Here is a 16434-nt window from a genome sequence, read left to right as displayed (position 1 = left end):
TGGAAAATAAACTGCCCTTTAAACATATGAAAAGAGAGGAAAATGACTGGGAGGGCATGGGGAGGGTAGCCGTGATGAGAGGAGAAGGGGCAACATGGGGCATGAGCTCAATAGGGACACTAAACAGCCTGGGTTGTCGTCGCATAGGGAAAAAAATAGACTCTTTTGCTTATGATTGAACTTGCTTTTGTGCTGAACGACTTATCTGAGCGAGTCAATACCCGAGGAAAGCTCATTTCATTTTTCTACCTGCTCATTCCCAAATCCTATCTATTTTACGTCCTTCGAAAACAACAAAGATTTTCCCATTATCTCCAGTATAAAGAAGAAGAAGCATGTTGCAGAAATGAGGGAGTTACTGCCCTAAGTCCTGGTTGTGGAGCCGGAGTGTAGAACGTAGAAGCCCTTTGGGGCTGATGTCCAGGGGTCCAGTGCAGCGTGTCTGCCCCTCACTGTTCCTCCTGCTCGCCCTTATTAGCCGCGCTGCCCCTGAAGTGCCAGCGCGGCTCAAACACCCAGTACCCAGCGCTGTGTAAACACACCGGGCCCGACTAGCACTCAGGAATGCTTTATATAAAGTCACATAAAGGCCCGGAGAGCGGGGGGAAGTGGGTGTGTCGCCTGACCGTCTGCAACTAGCTTCGCTGCCACCATTTGCTTCACTCAAGGGAGGGACGTCATGGAACATGAGCTCGCTGCTTCCAGTGTTTAAACAACTAAATATGCTGAACTGGCAGCTCGCAGATAACTCTGCTCTTGATATTTTTCACTGGAGGGGTTTTCACAAGAAGCGCACAGAGGAAATCAACAGCAAAGTATTTGCCGAGCAGATTTGTATCAGCTCGAGCTCTGTTTGCTGTGCAGCCAAACGGAGAAATTGACCGTCGGAAATGAGCGCAAATTAGGAAGCGTTGCCTTGTTTCCATACAGGACTGAGCCCAAACCGTTTCATTGGTGGAATAAAGTACTGCAGTTCACTTGCAAATTACACGTGAAGATATTACACTGCAAATAAGAAGCTATTATTTAACCATTTTGGGAATTACATAAAACACTGAAAAAATCAATTCATGCCACTGTGTTCAGTACGGCTTGTCTTTGTGTCCGATGAGAGAGTTATAAATTGCATGAAAATACAACTCATTTGTTTACTTTCGTCTCATATCGGTGTGTTGTGTATTTATGGGTCATAAAAATGTTTCACGTTAGAACGCAGAGCAACTATAATCTAATAAAGTAGATGAAGAAATGGAAAACAATTTACAGGCAGAGAACAAAGGCTCGCTGCGTGTATCAGTTCATGTTTACCTCCAGGCTCCATTATTCTCTTTACTCCATGTTTAACTATTCAAGTTACCCGCATAGAATTTGCATTAGCACCAGAACACTTAACTAATTGTAATTTTGTCCTACTTTTAAAATTTGTGAAGAATTTAGACATTAATAATTATTATTTTTTTAAGTTTGTTTATATGAATCTACTGCCGTTTAAGTAAAACAGTCAGCACATTTTTCACAGCAAAACATCAGCTGCAAGTCATGCAAAGTTCCGGGACAGGAACAACTCAAACATTAAAATGATTCATAGCAACACTTTCGTGCTGCTGGTTCCTGCTTTGTTTTTGGCAGGTGGAAAAAAACAGTTGCTCTGTGTGTTCTTGGTCTTTGTTGACGTCACAAGTCAAACAAGTGTCCTCCGATGGCAAACAGTTTGATTCCAACAGCTGGGCAAGTAGCAGCAATCATAAAAGCAAATATAAATATATAGCTATTATTCTCAGTAGCATTTGTGTCTTTATTTATCAGCCTCTGGTGATTTTCTGTGGCAGGTGAAGCACAAACGTCACTGTGACTGTCGAGCATGCTCATGATCTGCAGGAGCCGTGGGCATATGGCTGACCTGAGCTGTGTGTCTGGTTTTTAAAAAACGCTGCCCTGCTTGTGTCGACACTCAGACTAACCAGGCGGTGTGATGTGCTGAGCGGCTCTTGCAGCATCTTGTCCTCTCTGAGAAAAGAGAGCTCTCTACCCCCCCCTCCCCTCTCCAGGCCCTGTCATTTACAGGATGGCCAACAGGAGAACGGTGTTCTCAACACAACCTCGCAGCAGATGTTTGCCCCGGTACAATCTGTACAAACGTCAAATTGAATTCATTGCCATGTCCTTAGCTCAGCAGCCAGAACCTTGGGGATGACTGCGATTATAAATACTTTGGTTCAAACACTAATTAAACCAGCTACAAACTACAGGGGCCTGGTCCAGTTGGCAGCAGCTGTCAGTAGTGTGGCAGAACAGCTTTGGTGTTTGGTAAATGATATGACTTGTTTAGGCAATGGAATCGCTGTCGGCGGATGGAAGCTCAACCAGCGCGTATTGATGTTCTTTTAGTAGACCACAGGCAATTTAGCGCGGCGGAGTGTGGCGCAAAATCTCTCCCTTTTTCTTTTTTCAGCCGAATAGATGGAGCACGGAGAGCCGGAGCTCCCTGTGTAATTGAGTTCTCTGGTAAGCTTCACGTCGTGGTTTTTGAGGGACTAGCTTATCAGCCGAACACGCAGGATCGGCCCTCCAGCAAGAAAAAAAAAAAAAGCACTGTTGCCATCCAATCTGCTTTCATTGGCAAAAGCGCTTACAGCAGGAGAAACACGAGTGCTGATTCTTCAGCATGTGCATCCCCGACCTGTGAAAGCAGAGCTTATTCAGTCATTCTCCAGCAGAAAGGCGCCGCGCAGCAGGGAACGGCTGTCCATTTAACCGCCTTTACCATGCACTCTGCTCCACCAGCCAAGGCCCTTTCACTATTCAGTCGCCAAAACTCTCTAAAGTCCAAAGAGAACAGAGAAAATCATTTTAATTTGACCTGGTATTCACCTGAGACCTTGTACATTTGCTGGAATATTTTTTATATTCCAAGTTCCCACGGAATATTTTTAATGTCATCTGTATCATATAAAGATAACATTAATTTATGGTTCAACATATTAATGTCAAAAGACTCAAGATAAGGAGGCGTGTGCTTTTTTCCACTTCGGGACGCGTCATATGGCCCAGCAGGCATCGCGAATACGAATCTGACCTATTTAACCACATTAGCGCGTACAGAGTTGCCCCGTACAGTTACGGTCAAACACTCAGTGAAACGATACACTGTACAAGCCGTCATGGCCGGCGAAGAAAACCAAGTCCAGGGGTCGAGCACATGCATAATTAAACCGTGGTTTGATTTAGCAAAGAGAAATGAATCGGGAAGCGGTCGTCCCTCCTCCGGCTGCAGACTGTGGAGGAAGCAGGAGGGAGCACAGGTTCACGCTGCACTAATGGATGTTTACACGACTCACTATCAGCCAGCAGAACCCAGACATCACATGCTCCCTGCGCGCTGCCGCTAAAGAGCCTTAAGTTTTAAGCAGAGATTTTTATTTGCAGAGAGGTTTTTCTTTTTTTTTTCAGGAAGGGTTGTGGTTGGATTCAATGTCGATTGTCCATTGTTATCCTCTACTGGCTCTTTCGGCCTCCCTCTCGGCTCTCCTCTGCACACTCGGCCCTCCCCCTCCTCAACTCTCCCCTGTTCTGTCCTCCTTCCCCTTGCTCTTGCCAGTAACGGCCTTAACCGTTTGGCTTCATGTCAAAGCAGGGGCCTTTTGTGGCTCTGTCACAAATCTGCCAGGAAAAACAGAAACCATCTGTTCAGGCCTGGGCCTGAGAGGGGATGAGGGTGTAAATACACAAGTTTAGCCCTCACCTTCTCAGCCCTGCCCGCGCACACAGGACCACCGAGCCCAGCGGAGGATCCTGCACTCCCACTCAGCCTCGACCGGCACTCCCACCCGCAATTTAACTGTGGTCCACGGAGGTTTCACGGTTAACCTTATTCAGTCTAAATCTCACATGAGACGGTTTACGACTCGGTGACGGAGTACAAAACCTGTTGACTTCTGTTACAAAGTGCACGAAGCCATTAATGAAATCTAATTTTATTTGAATGAGGTTAAAATGCACTTTAACCTCCTAACTTAATTTATATCTATATAGATAAATATAAAAACTGTATTTATATGCTAGGAAAAGACTTAAAATACAATTTTCAGCTATTACTCTAAAGAGTTCAGGTTATTTTTAAATTAATTTATGCTTATTACAATAACTAGAAGAAGAGCACAAATGATGAACTTGTTTCTTACGGATGGTTGACATTGCTTTCCATAATCTTGAACCCTTCGACAATTTCTCTCTCTCACACACACACACGTATGTAGACGACCATTTTAAGTGGCAATAACTGGAATGGTAGCCCTGAGTGTCGTGATAGGAGGGTAAGCCCTTTCCTTGTCGGATAATCCACTGGCCAGAAAGCTCCTGCAGATAGAAGCAGTCTAAAAGGCCTTATAATACTGAGCTTATGTTGTCACTATCTCATGTAGTGCGGAGCGGCAGCACACTCTGTACCGCTCCGCAGTGATTTACAGCACTGGGGGGAAATTACGGTGCGGAGGCCAGGGCCTATCCAGTTTTATGTTTCAGGTATTTCCATGAATTTCTAGCGGATACCGCTGAGCTGTTTTTAGATGCGGGTTCGTGGGACGTTTTCCGTTTTACTGTCTTCATTTTATTTAGAAACGGCAACTTTGCTCTGCAGCCTCATTAAGTACATAAAAACTCGCTGGCTAAACACCTAACCGTGGGGAAGAAACACAGGGTGAGAGAGAGAAACGTACGCAGTCGGTGTGAGAGGTCGGACATGTGTGACTTCCGGGGAACCACATTTGACGTGCAGGCGGGCTGAGAGACGTAATCTGTCAATCTCTCTTTGACATTAATCTACAGCACAAAGCCTCTCTCAACCACATCCCATGTTCATGTTCATCTACAGGCATCATAACTCCACCGCACATTGAAAGTCTTCAATCTTCAGCAACACTTTGTCAGTGTGACTGTATTCAGAATTTGTATTCATGAACTGTTAAAGTAAAATATATTTTCAAGCGTTACAAAAAGTTTGCTTTCTTTGTAGTAAGCATTTCTTCTTGCTTTTTATTATTTATTTATTTTACCAGCAGTGACTTTTCAACTCAAGTGAATTAATAAAATCTGCTCCTTTTTTTTTTTGTTTTCCCCTTTCCATTTTGCACCCGGCTCTACCAGCTCATCAGTGCACCTGTTAATTCCCATTCAAAAGCCCAGGCTAATGTTTTCATTAGCCCCTAGCCCAATATAGCGGTACTTGACACAGTGTAAGTGATGGAGAGGCAGGGTGACCTTTCCCTGTGTCGGCCAAGCTATTGTTGAGGCCGCGTAGTTGTCGGCCTGCAGCGAGGAGGCAGAGAGGCACTGCTGAGAACAGTCATTAAGCGCAGAGCAGAGCCAGCGCTCGGCACCACTCGACACTTTTGATCTGCGCATTTCAATTAGATTTCACATCAGGACGCCTGCCTTCCCTCAGTTAGCACCTGCGCCCTGCCTGCCCATGTGGCCGGCCAGGCTGAAGAGGCAGGAAACGACTAGAAAGTTCTGTTGCAAGCCTGAAATAGAAGCTCAAACGCACGGCAACATAACATAATTGTTTTGGGGGGGGGTGATATAATCATCTAATATCATTAGCTGCTCTGTTTCTTGCCATAACCATGGCGGAAAACTATTATTATTATTAATATTATAATAGAAATTACTTTAAATTTTCCAGAAATGGATGGTTAATCTTTCCTTCTTCCTCCGACTGTTTTTGTTTTGTATTTTAAAGGAGTTCTTCTGATTTGTCCCTGCTGAGCTTCCACATGTGGAATCGTTCCCAGTACTCCAGATGTGCTCATCTGCAACCGTCTAAAAAGCCCTGGCACGAGCTGTGGGGCTTGGGACAGTTTTGCTCTGGAGCGCTGGCTTTGCCATAACACGGCGCAGCACCTTAATTTACCCTGAAATTTGAGAGGGTTTCATCGAGCTCAGCTACTCTCAGTAAATGTTCCCAACACTGCTTCGCCCGATAAGACGGACTCCTACGGCCACTGGGAGATATGACTTTCCCCCTAAGAACCACATGAAGGGAGATGTTATTAACCAAGCCTAAGCCCCCAGAGTGGAGCTGTTTCTGCCAATCAAAGCCGTGATTGAGAAAGACTTGACTCGTTCCTTAATGTCAGATACTCATTTGTGATGAAGGAGCAAACACTGGCCAACAGTCACAGCAAACAAAAAGAAACCCGCTCGCCTCGAGTAGTTTTGTATTTCATGAGAGACTAAATTAAAGCTGCAGTTACCTTTTACGTTTCTGTTAATACCAGAATATTGTACTTTTGAAATCGCTGGCTGTGACTCAATTTTATTTTCTCTTATTGTTAAAAGAGCTTTTTATAGCCACTTTGTGCACCATTTCGTCATATCCTTTCCTGCCATTTGTTTGTTTTGGAACATTTTGAGAGAAGATGTTAAGTTGTTAATGTTAATGCATTTATAGAGAGCAATGCACTGACTAATTTATGTCAAGTTTCTCAGCCGAAGGAAAACAATCGATAGCCATTAAACCCTGGGAGCTGTCTTGAACAGCAGTTTAACAGACCTCAGACAGTGGATGGGTGCCCTCTGGGCTGTGAAGATTACAGGTGACTTACTGCTCGCCCAACAGTCGCACCACACCTTCATGAATTTGTTATAGAGCCGACGTAGGACCGCTAACAAGTGAGGGTCCACGGGTGAGGGAGAACGGGGCAAAGCCCCACAGGAGACTACAGAACGGTGCCCGACTCCTGTCGTCAATTTCCACGGCTTGTGTATTATGAGTGTGGCCGGAAAGCGGCAGTTAATATGCACCCGCTGCCTCAGCAAAGTGCTTTCTGATCCATGATTGCGTGTGTTAATGTTTCAGTTGGGTATTGATTTCCTGGCGGCCTTTTGTACACTGGATTTATCCGCCTCGCTCTCTGGCAAGCGCGCCCCTCTGAATGTTTGATTAAAGTTCAATTGACTCTTCCAGTGAAGGGGCGAGGAGCCATTTCACTCCCTATTTGTAGCGCCAAAGCTCTGCCTGACATGTTCTTTTGTTCCCATTCAAGCTCCTGCCACCCAGGCAGCCACCAATGCACTGATCCTAATATCCCTGCATTCAGTGAGCCTCCTCGCCTAATCCCGGGACAGACAGGGCCACAGCATAAACATGCCCGGCCAGCCACAAATCCTGGCATGGATTTGCCCACTCCATGGCCTTTCACTATGAAACGCTTCGCTGACTGCTAATGTGTATTTTCCGCATATTTTATTCAACCTAACTGCAGATATTTCACAGTGACTATTTCCAGCAACTTGGATACATTTACCTTTTTAATGCAGATACCTCTTTGCAGTCAAAGTGATGCCTCCCCCTCATTCTTCCTCCCGTTTGTGTTCTTGTGATATATTTGTCCCGTTTTAACAGAATTTTCCCTTCTTTGTCATTTCAGGGGGAGCTCATTACCTTCTACTACTATTGGAAGAAGACCCCCGAGGCAGCCAGTTGTCGAGCCCACCGCAGACACCGCCGCCAGCCCGTCTTCCGTCGCATCAAGACGCGAACAGCTTCAACTCCTGTCAACACTCCCTCACGCCCCCCCTCCAGCGAGTTCTGTACGTATATTTGACCTCGTCCATGGAAGCCAGACGGGAAAGGCGGAGAGATGACCTGATATGTTCTGGTGTCGGAGGGATTCGTGTGAAATGTTTGTTTTTTTCTTTTCTCTCTCTTCCAGTGGACCTCAGCTCAGCCAGTGAAGATGACTTTGACAGTGAAGACAGCGAACAGGAGCTGAAGGGCTACGCCTGCCGCCACTGTTTCACTACCAGTAAGTCGTCACGCTCCACACTTACAGTCACTCGTACTGGTCGTATGGACTCGCTTTGGTGTTCCTGTCTTGATTAGGATCAGTGCGGGTGTGCACACGCCCAGCACTGTGTGTGACAGATGGCCATCAGAAGATGTCGGGACAAATTTGATCAAATCAGACACGAGCCCACAGCGCGTTCACTCTCGCCACCTCATTATCCTTACCCCTCTATCCACACAGCTGGCTCCCAGTGCCGCGCTCCCATCTGATCACACTTAGGTTACTGCCATCTCAACCAGGGTGGCTAATAACTTAACCCATATAGACCTTATTAGTACACTACTGAAAATGTAATTACAGTATTTAGCGGAGGACAGAGTCCCACGTTATCATTGATTCATGAAAAGTAATATCTATCTCATTAGATGTTAAACTACACAGTTACTTAATGGCATTCTCTGTATTCAACAATATTATTGTAGTTCTGAGATCATGTCTGTGTGTACGTCTTGCTGCCTGTGAGAATGTGCTATTTCACAACTGTAAATGGCTTTCCTCAGCCTCCAAGGACTGGCACCACGGGGGACGGGAGAACATCTTGCTGTGCACAGACTGCCGCATTCACTTCAAGAAGTACGGTGAGCTGCCCCCCATCGAGAAGCCCGTGGACCCGCCGCCATTTATGTTCAAACCTGTCAAAGAGGAAGAGGATGGACTCAGCGGGAAGCATAGCATGAGGACCCGACGGAACAGAGGCTCGGTGCGCATACTCTCATCTATCCCTCTATTTTCACCTTCAGGAATCATAGCTTCAAAGTTATCCCTTGAGCCAGACCACAAAGCAAAAAGCTTATCATCTCTAGACAAGTAGTGCAGCGAGAGTTTTGACATCCATTGTTTCAGAAATATTGCTTTATACAAATGTTTAGAAAAAGTAAGATTTGGACTTGCGTGTGGTGTAAGCCCATCTTCAGTCAATATTGGTCATGATTCATGTTGACTCGTGTTTGTTTATATCAGATGTCGACGCTACGTAGTGGTCGTAAGAAGCAGACAGCCAGTCCTGATGGCAGAACCTCGCCTACCAACGAGGACTTGCGCTCCAGCGGACGCACCTCTCCCAGCGCAGCAAGTACTGACAGCACAGACAGCAAGACAGACTCCATGAAGAAGCCCAGCAAGGTAAACGCAGCATAGACTGCTCGTAAACGTTTGCTCTTCTGTGCACGTATCTCTGTGAAATGTACCCTAATGGCTCTGCCGCTTTTGGCTCCACAGAAGATTAAGGAGGAGGCTCCTTCACCTATGAAGAGTGTCAAACGGCAGCGAGAGAAGGGAGCTTCGGACACAGAGGAGCCCGAGAGGGCCAGCGCCAAAAAGTCCAAGACACAAGTGAGTCTGGGTTCTTTTGTTTTTCTGTTCGGATGTGTTTCAATGGAATGCTCTTGTGTTATGATACTCATCGCTCTCTCCCCGCTTTCCCTCAGGAGCTGAGTCGGCCAGACTCGCCCTCAGAATGCGAAGGGGAAGGAGAGGGCGAGGGTGAGAGCTCTGATGGGCGCAGCATCAACGAGGAGCTCAGTAGCGATCCTAAAGACATTGACCAGGACAACCGGAGCTCCTCCCCAAGCATCCCCAGCCCCCGCGACAATGAGAGCGACTCAGACTCGTCCGCCCAGCAGCAGCAGCTCCTGCAGAGCCAGCACCCTCCAGTCATCCAGTGTCAGCCAGGCACCTCATCCGCCTCCTCGGCACCGCCTCCGCCTACAACCTCAGCCCCCTCATTGCCCCCACAGGTCTGCCCCATAGCGGCCTCCACCTCTCTACCTCCCCAGCCTCTGCCCCTGGCAAGCCCTATGTCTCTTATCCAGTCAGGAGCATCCCTCCACCCTCAAAGGCTCCCCTCTCCACATTCACCTTTGACTCAGGCTCCGCCTCCTGGCCCCCCAGTCCCACCTCAATCGTTACCCAGCTCGCATCATGGGCCGATGCCTCCCTTGCCACATCCGCTGCAGCCTGGGCCCCCACACATGCCTCACCCTCTCTCCATGCCCCCTCAGGGCTTCCCAATGGGTCAGTCTCAGGTCCCGCCCCTGCCACTCTGTGGCCAGTCACAGCAAAGGCCGCACACTCCTCCTTCCCAATCCCAGTCATCTGCTCAGAGTGGCCAGCCTCCCAGAGAGCAGCCCCTTCCCCCTGCCCCAATGTCCATGCCTCACATCAAGCCCCCGCCAACCACACCCATCCCTCAGATGCCCAACCCACAGTCCCACAAACACCCACCGCACGCGTCAGCACCTCCATTCCCTCAGATGCCTTCAAACCTGCCGCCGCCACCTGCCCTCAAGCCCCTCAGCTCTTTATCCACACACCATCCTCCATCAGCACACCCGCCTCCCCTACAGCTCATGCCTCAGGGGCAGCAGCTCCAGCCTCCCCCAGCGCAGCCTCCAGTTCTCACTCAGTCCCAGAGCCTCCCACCGTCAGTCAGCCACCAACCTCCTCCGGCTCCTCCTCTGCCGCCCTCCGCAGCAGCCTCACACTCCAACGGGCCACCGCAGCCGCCGTTCTCGTCTCACCCTTTCAATACAGTTCTACCTCCGACCGGCCCTCCCCCATCCTCGTCAAACTCTATGCCTGGCATTCAGCCTCCATCTTCCTCCGCGCCACCCTCCTCCATCTCCATGCCGCTGCCTGCCTCTGTCACTTGTGCCGGCCAGGGCCCAGTACTCCCACCTGTACAAATCAAAGAGGAGCCTCTGGACGAGACGGAAGAGCCAGAGAGCCCGCCGCCCCCTCAGAGAAGCCCCTCCCCGGAGCCTACCATTGTCAATACGCCCAGCCATGCCAGCCAGTCAGCACGGTATGTCTACAATTTCTACCCAAACACTTTCCGTAAAAAGGGGAAAACATACACCTGCGCAAGCTGTTATTTATCAGTTGTCTGTTGAGCTGCTTACTGTCTTGTCTGGGGATGCTGATTAGCTCTCAAACACATCCAACAACAAAGAGTCTCTGCCTTCAGATTTTAAGGCTTTGATGTAAACAACAAATCAAATGCCCTCAGCAAAACGGGCATCCAAGGCCACAATTAGCCCTGAGCTCTGAGGGGCTCATGGCGAGGAATTATCTGGGATGGAGAGCAGGGAGATTAATTACAGTGAGATGCGAGTGAACTGAGGCATCTGAATATGAGTATCTGTAGTTGCCTTGTCCTTAAGTGGCTCTCAGACTGCCAATGAATAGCAATGAGGGTTTTAATACATACTCAACATAGCAGCAAAAGTGATTGCCAAGGGAGTTTGTTTCCTTGTGAATAATGGACCAGTGTTGGCTAATAAAATAAGCTGTCTTTTCTTCTAATGGGACATTATCCTGCCATTTAACAGGCTGAATCAAACATGAATGTCTCTCCAGCCTCATTTGTTTTGTTTGGAACAAGAATGAATTCATGAACTGGAACATTCTTTCTATTTTAATATTGAATAAGTAAATATTGAATTTTGTATCTCTTTACCATGACCACAGGTTCTACAAGCACCTGGACCGGGGTTACAACTCGTGTGCTAGGACAGATTACTACTTCACGCCACTGGCTTCGTCTAAACTGGCCAAGAAGCGAGAGGAAGCTCTGGAGAAAGCCAAGAGGGAAGCGGAGCAGAAACTAAGGGAAGAGAAGGAGAGAGAGAGGGAAAGGGAAAGAGAGCGGGAACGAGATCGGGAACGAGAAAAAGATGCCGAACGAGCTGCGGTAAGTGGTTTTGTTTGTCTCCCTTTTGTTTGCCAGTGGTTCATTTTTTGCCTTTTTAAAATCTCACTTAACATGGCGTTCCTCTCCTCACAGAAAGCCTCCAGTTCCTCTCATGAGGGCAGGATGTGTGAAGCTCAGATGGCTAGCCACGCCCACGCCCACATGCGTCAACATTATGACGGCCCACCCACTACTATCGCAGCTGTGCCTCCGTACATCGGCCCCGACACCCCTGCCCTGCGGACCCTCAGCGAGTACGCCCGACCCCACGTCATGTCCCCCACCAACCGAAACCACCCGTTCTTCGTGTCCCTCAACCCTGGAGACCCGCTGCTGGCCTATCACATGCCCAGCTTGTACAATGCCGACCCGGCCATGCGGGAGCGCGAGCTGCGAGAACGGGAGATGCGCGAGAGGGAGATTCGTGAGAGGGAGCTGAGAGAAAGGATGAAACCTGGTTTTGAGATTAAGCCTCCAGAGATGGACACACTTCACCCTTCCACAAACCCCATGGAGCACTTTGCCCGGCATGGGGCCATCACGTTGCCCCACATGGGCGGCCATCACCCTTTCGCCGCCTTCCATCCGGGCCTGAACCCATTAGAGCGTGAGCGGCTGGCCCTCGCTGCTGGGCCCCAGCTGCGGGCAGAAATGAGCTACCCAGAGAGGTTGGCTGCAGAGAGACTCCATGCTGAGAGGATGGCCACAATGGCCAACGATCCCATCGCCCGTCTGCAGATGTTCAACGTCACGCCGCACCACCACCAGCACTCGCATATTCACTCCCATCTCCACCTCCACCAGCAAGATCCTCTTCACCAAGGTACAGAGAAGCCCCGTGTACAGTACATACATGCAAATGCCATTGTACCACTTAAAATAACACAACATATTGAACTATATATATATTAATTATCAATTGACAACAAACATTAAGGGTTGTACTCTAGAACATGAATTTTGGGAAAACTACATGCTGTCGCTTTGTCCTAAATTTATTTGGTAAATAGAGGTTGCAAATTGGAAGGTAATGTTAAGATTTTTCATTTTCTGAATGTTTTATTGTGTGCTTCTGATGTTGCGTGATATTTTTTACTTAAACATTTTTACACGGAAAGGGAGATCTGTATTATCAGCACGTTGGTAAATATAAATATTATAGTATAATTCAAAAATACTAAAGGCCCAAGAATAGAACCTTGGGGCACTCCACGGATTAATTGCTTAGGAACTAGGGTCACCTGATGTGTTATGTGCAAGTTAAATAATGTACAGTAAGAACTTAAGACATTAATATTTGTCATGTATCCTGTGCTTTCATTTGAATCAAGTTGTCTGTACATACAATGATACATCTGATATGTGATACTTCTCTCATAACAGTGCAGAGTGAACAGAAGGGACTTTGAATTAATGATAATTCCTTTTCCATCTTTTCATCTTTACCATATGATCTGAAATTCCACCTCGTATTTTGTCTCTGTAGTAATGTACGGCACTGACATACGAGCCTGGATTTAAGCATATTATGTCCTCATTAAACGTCTGATAGAGCCAGCAGATGCTGTACTGTGGATAAATATAGTAAAGTCGTCCCTGCACTCCTTTGGTCAACCTTGAGAAGGAGTAACATTATATTATGCTGTGTATCACTGTTGCCTGTGGCATGCGCTGTCTGTGATGTCGTAAAATGAGTGTACCCTGAACCTAAGACTCTGACCGCCAGAAGGTGGCGAATGTCTTGTGTGTCCTCCAGGCTCCGGGGGTCATCCCCTGGCATTAGATCCCCTTGGAGGAGGCCCTCACCTGGCACGCTTCCCTTACCCGCACGGCGGCATCCCCAACGCTCTCCTCGGCCAGCATCCGCAAGAACACGAGATGCTTCGCCACCCGGTTTTCGGTAGGCTCTCTTGCCAAAATATCGTCTCTCATTAACGGCAACATCACATCCGATCTATCAATCCGAGCTCTGCCAGATCCCACGATCGAATCATTTGCGTGTGCCTTCCTCCAGGTACTCCATACCCGCGAGAACTACAAGGAGGTCTGCCACCGCAAATGTCCGCAGCCCACCAGCTGCAGGCCATGCATGCCCAGTCTGCCGAGCTCCAGAGGCTGGCCATGGAGCAGCAGTGGCTCCACGGACACCATCACATGCACGGAGGACCCATGCCTGGCCAGGAGGACTACTACAGGTCAGATAAACAACAGCCGTTGGACTAAATAACATTTAGATAAAATACGATATTAATACGTTGTCGTTTGTGTTTCAGCCGGCTGAAGAAGGAGAGTGACAAGCAGCTGTAACCAGCCATGGGAGGCAGCGACTGACAGGTGCAGGACACAGGAAGTTGTTACAGAGTTGTTCATTCAGTTTTGAAGGAACGGAAAATGCCAAGTGGATCGTCTGCGAATTCTTCTGATATTTGTTTTTTTGTTCCTGTCAAGGACTTTTTTTTTGAACTATTATTTTTCAAGACATTGACTTTCTTTGGTATTTAGCCAGTAGTGACAACGTCCTCAAGACTCCTGCATGACAAGCTTCCCTGACATTTTTTTTGTAGGTGCTAGAACAAGACACTGCTTATCAACAAACAAAAAAAAAAAAAAGGACAAGACCGGTCAGGCCGTTTATGGAAAAATAACAAGTGCTATCTTAAACTCGACATTTATTTTAATACATTGTTGGAGGTTTTTCATAATTTTGAGAAAAGCTACAGCATGGCATTTTTTGAGTCTGTAAATAGTATATATAAACATATAATTATTATTATAATTATTATTATTACTAGGTGTGGACTCCAAACCAAGTCGTTTCAACCTCCAATATAATTGTTTTGAAGCATTATCCCTTGTTTCAGAGGGGAGCCCCATGGCATTATATGAGCAGTTTCTGAGAGAGTCGTGGTTCAGTTGTAACGTTCCTCTGACGTCACTGTGTTAGATTTAGTCCCACATGAACTATGTAAACCATACACCTGTCACACCCACATCCATTCATCCACACACCTTTGACACGCAGCAGGTTGCCAGAATGTGTAAACTCAACGCGTTGAGTTAATGATTTGAAACACTTGAAGAGGTGACACAGCCGTCACCGAAGCCGTGGACTAAAGAGAAAACAGAAGTTTGCACTGAGAGAGTTTCTTTGAGCTCCACTCGATTGGTTTCATGCTTTCACTTAAAAATCTATATTTCATTACTTTCTTTTGTTTTTATAGAGGATGATTTTTAATTATGATTTTAAACATGTGGACGCCAAAAACGCATTTGGCTGAACTGAAGAAATTTTAAATTTCAAGTTGCTGTTTTTTGTTTTTAAATACCCAGGACCTGGATTTTAACTTTGTTCACGATATCAGGAGGCTAACGGGACTTCAGGATTGTTTTAAACGTGTGAATGGTTGTGACTCGGTGCTAGCTGTGTTGTGGTTGTCCTCTTTTCTCCACCTGGTGCAGTCACCAAAATGTTTGTTGCAGGGCTCATGTCCGACTGAGTCATCCTCCAGCTAGGCTGTAATAATGTTCACTGTGACACTAGAGGGGGGGGGGGGGCTGCCGACACGTGACGACCAAGAGACAGAGGGTCGACGATGTGTGTGTGTGTGTGTGTGTGTGTGTGTGTGTGAGCGTCTGTGTGTTTTCCTCACAATGTTTTTGTATGCCTTTGTTCTTTGGGGATACACACACACACACACACACTCTTCTGGGCCTCAGGAGCGGTGTGTGTGTGTGTGTGTGTGTGTGTGTGTGTGTGTGTGTGTGTGTGTGTGCGCCACTGACTGTTACAAGTTGTGTTGACCTGTCATACCAGTGCACATGAGCCCACGTTTTGTTTTTTTTAGCTCTAGTCATGATGAGTTCCGCTTTCGTTCCATGCACTAAGACTGTTTGACCGTCATGGACATTTACACAACCGTGGCTTCTTTTTTAAATTTATTTTAACCAAATGAAGAAACTGTACTTGCATTTAAAAGTGGCCATATCTTCCCTTGGAGCACTATAATTTACATTTAAACACTTGCAAACAACATCAAACTCATGCCCCCTTTTTAAATATCCCCCAAAAAAGTCTTCGACGAGAACCCGCCATTTTGTCTTGCCATCTCCCGCCTCCTGTCTCTCTTCTGACGACGTACTCCTCCTCATCATCTTTGCCTCGTTTTCCTGACGATTCCCTCGCCTTTTACTCCCTCTTTTTGTGTCTCCAAAACCTTTGATGTTAAGTGTTGTCAATGGTTTAGCTTCTTGTTTCAAAGCGGCAATAGCAGAATGTAAATTCTGACTGCTAAGATTTATATATATACTGGTATCTTGAAGCTTATTGTATATATGAGTAGTCGCCATGGGATGACACAATGTAAACAAAAAGTAGAAATAATAAGAAAAATTGTGAGTCCTGTGTTCTCTCCATTTGAGTATTTTGTAATTTTTTTGAAAAATTTGTGGAATTAAAATAAACGACTAAGTTACACCACAAGAAGCGACTTGATTTCTTTTTTCGTGCCTTCTGATGCATCGTATTTCTTTCTCTGTGAATGCGTGTGTTTGTATGCTGAGGTAGAGCAGACTGCTAAATCCCATCAGCCGTGAGACACAATAATCCTGTTTCAAGGGTAAACAATTTTGATTACTCTGCTCATTCGCTGAACGGCAAAGAACGAAACAAAACGCCCTCGATTCCCCCAGTTTCTTTGTTTTCATATGTGAAATGTAATTCTCACGCTGAGCAGGGGAGCTGATGCCGGGTCTGTTTTGATAATACTCCTTCCTACATTTTGAATAATAGAGTTTTTGCTTGACAGTTGAAATGTGTTGCAGAACAGATCAAGCATTCCCTTTTTCTTATTTTATTTCAGCTTTCTGTTTCCTCCGTTTCACAAACACCGAGCTTTA

At 46.8% G+C, this 16434-nt stretch overlaps 1 protein-coding gene across 5 annotated transcripts in view; it reads left to right on the top strand.

The window, feature by feature from the left end:
• The window catches only part of rerea (arginine-glutamic acid dipeptide (RE) repeats a), a 33604-nt gene extending 17583 nt beyond the window's left edge, over window positions 1–16021 (top strand). For 4 of the 5 annotated variants that reach the window (XM_076095139.1, XM_076095132.1, XM_076095116.1 and 1 more), the window contains 11 exons: window positions 7428–7590; window positions 7713–7805; window positions 8348–8547; window positions 8808–8969; window positions 9066–9179; window positions 9275–10650; window positions 11316–11538; window positions 11632–12361; window positions 13268–13438; window positions 13553–13733; window positions 13812–16021. In XM_076095139.1, coding sequence (XP_075951254.1) covers window positions 7428–7590; window positions 7713–7805; window positions 8348–8547; window positions 8808–8969; window positions 9066–9179; window positions 9275–10650; window positions 11316–11538; window positions 11632–12361; window positions 13268–13438; window positions 13553–13733; window positions 13812–13845 — 3447 coding nt within the window. In that variant the 3' untranslated portion in view covers window positions 13846–16021. The remainder of the gene's footprint in view (window positions 1–7427; window positions 7591–7712; window positions 7806–8347; window positions 8548–8807; window positions 8970–9065; window positions 9180–9274; window positions 10651–11315; window positions 11539–11631; window positions 12362–13267; window positions 13439–13552; window positions 13734–13811) is intronic. The other variant, XM_076095124.1, reaches the window with a different exon arrangement.
• The last annotated feature ends 413 nt before the right edge of the window (window positions 16022–16434 follow it).

The sequence above is a fragment of the Anarhichas minor genome, unplaced genomic scaffold, assembly GCF_050575085.1.
Source record: "Anarhichas minor isolate MPS153535 unplaced genomic scaffold, ASM5057508v1 ptg000003l, whole genome shotgun sequence".
In the NCBI taxonomy this organism is placed as follows: Eukaryota; Metazoa; Chordata; class Actinopteri; order Perciformes; family Anarhichadidae; genus Anarhichas; species Anarhichas minor.
Note: the sequence above shows the minus strand (reverse complement) of the source record. Positions and strands in the feature narration are given on the sequence as shown.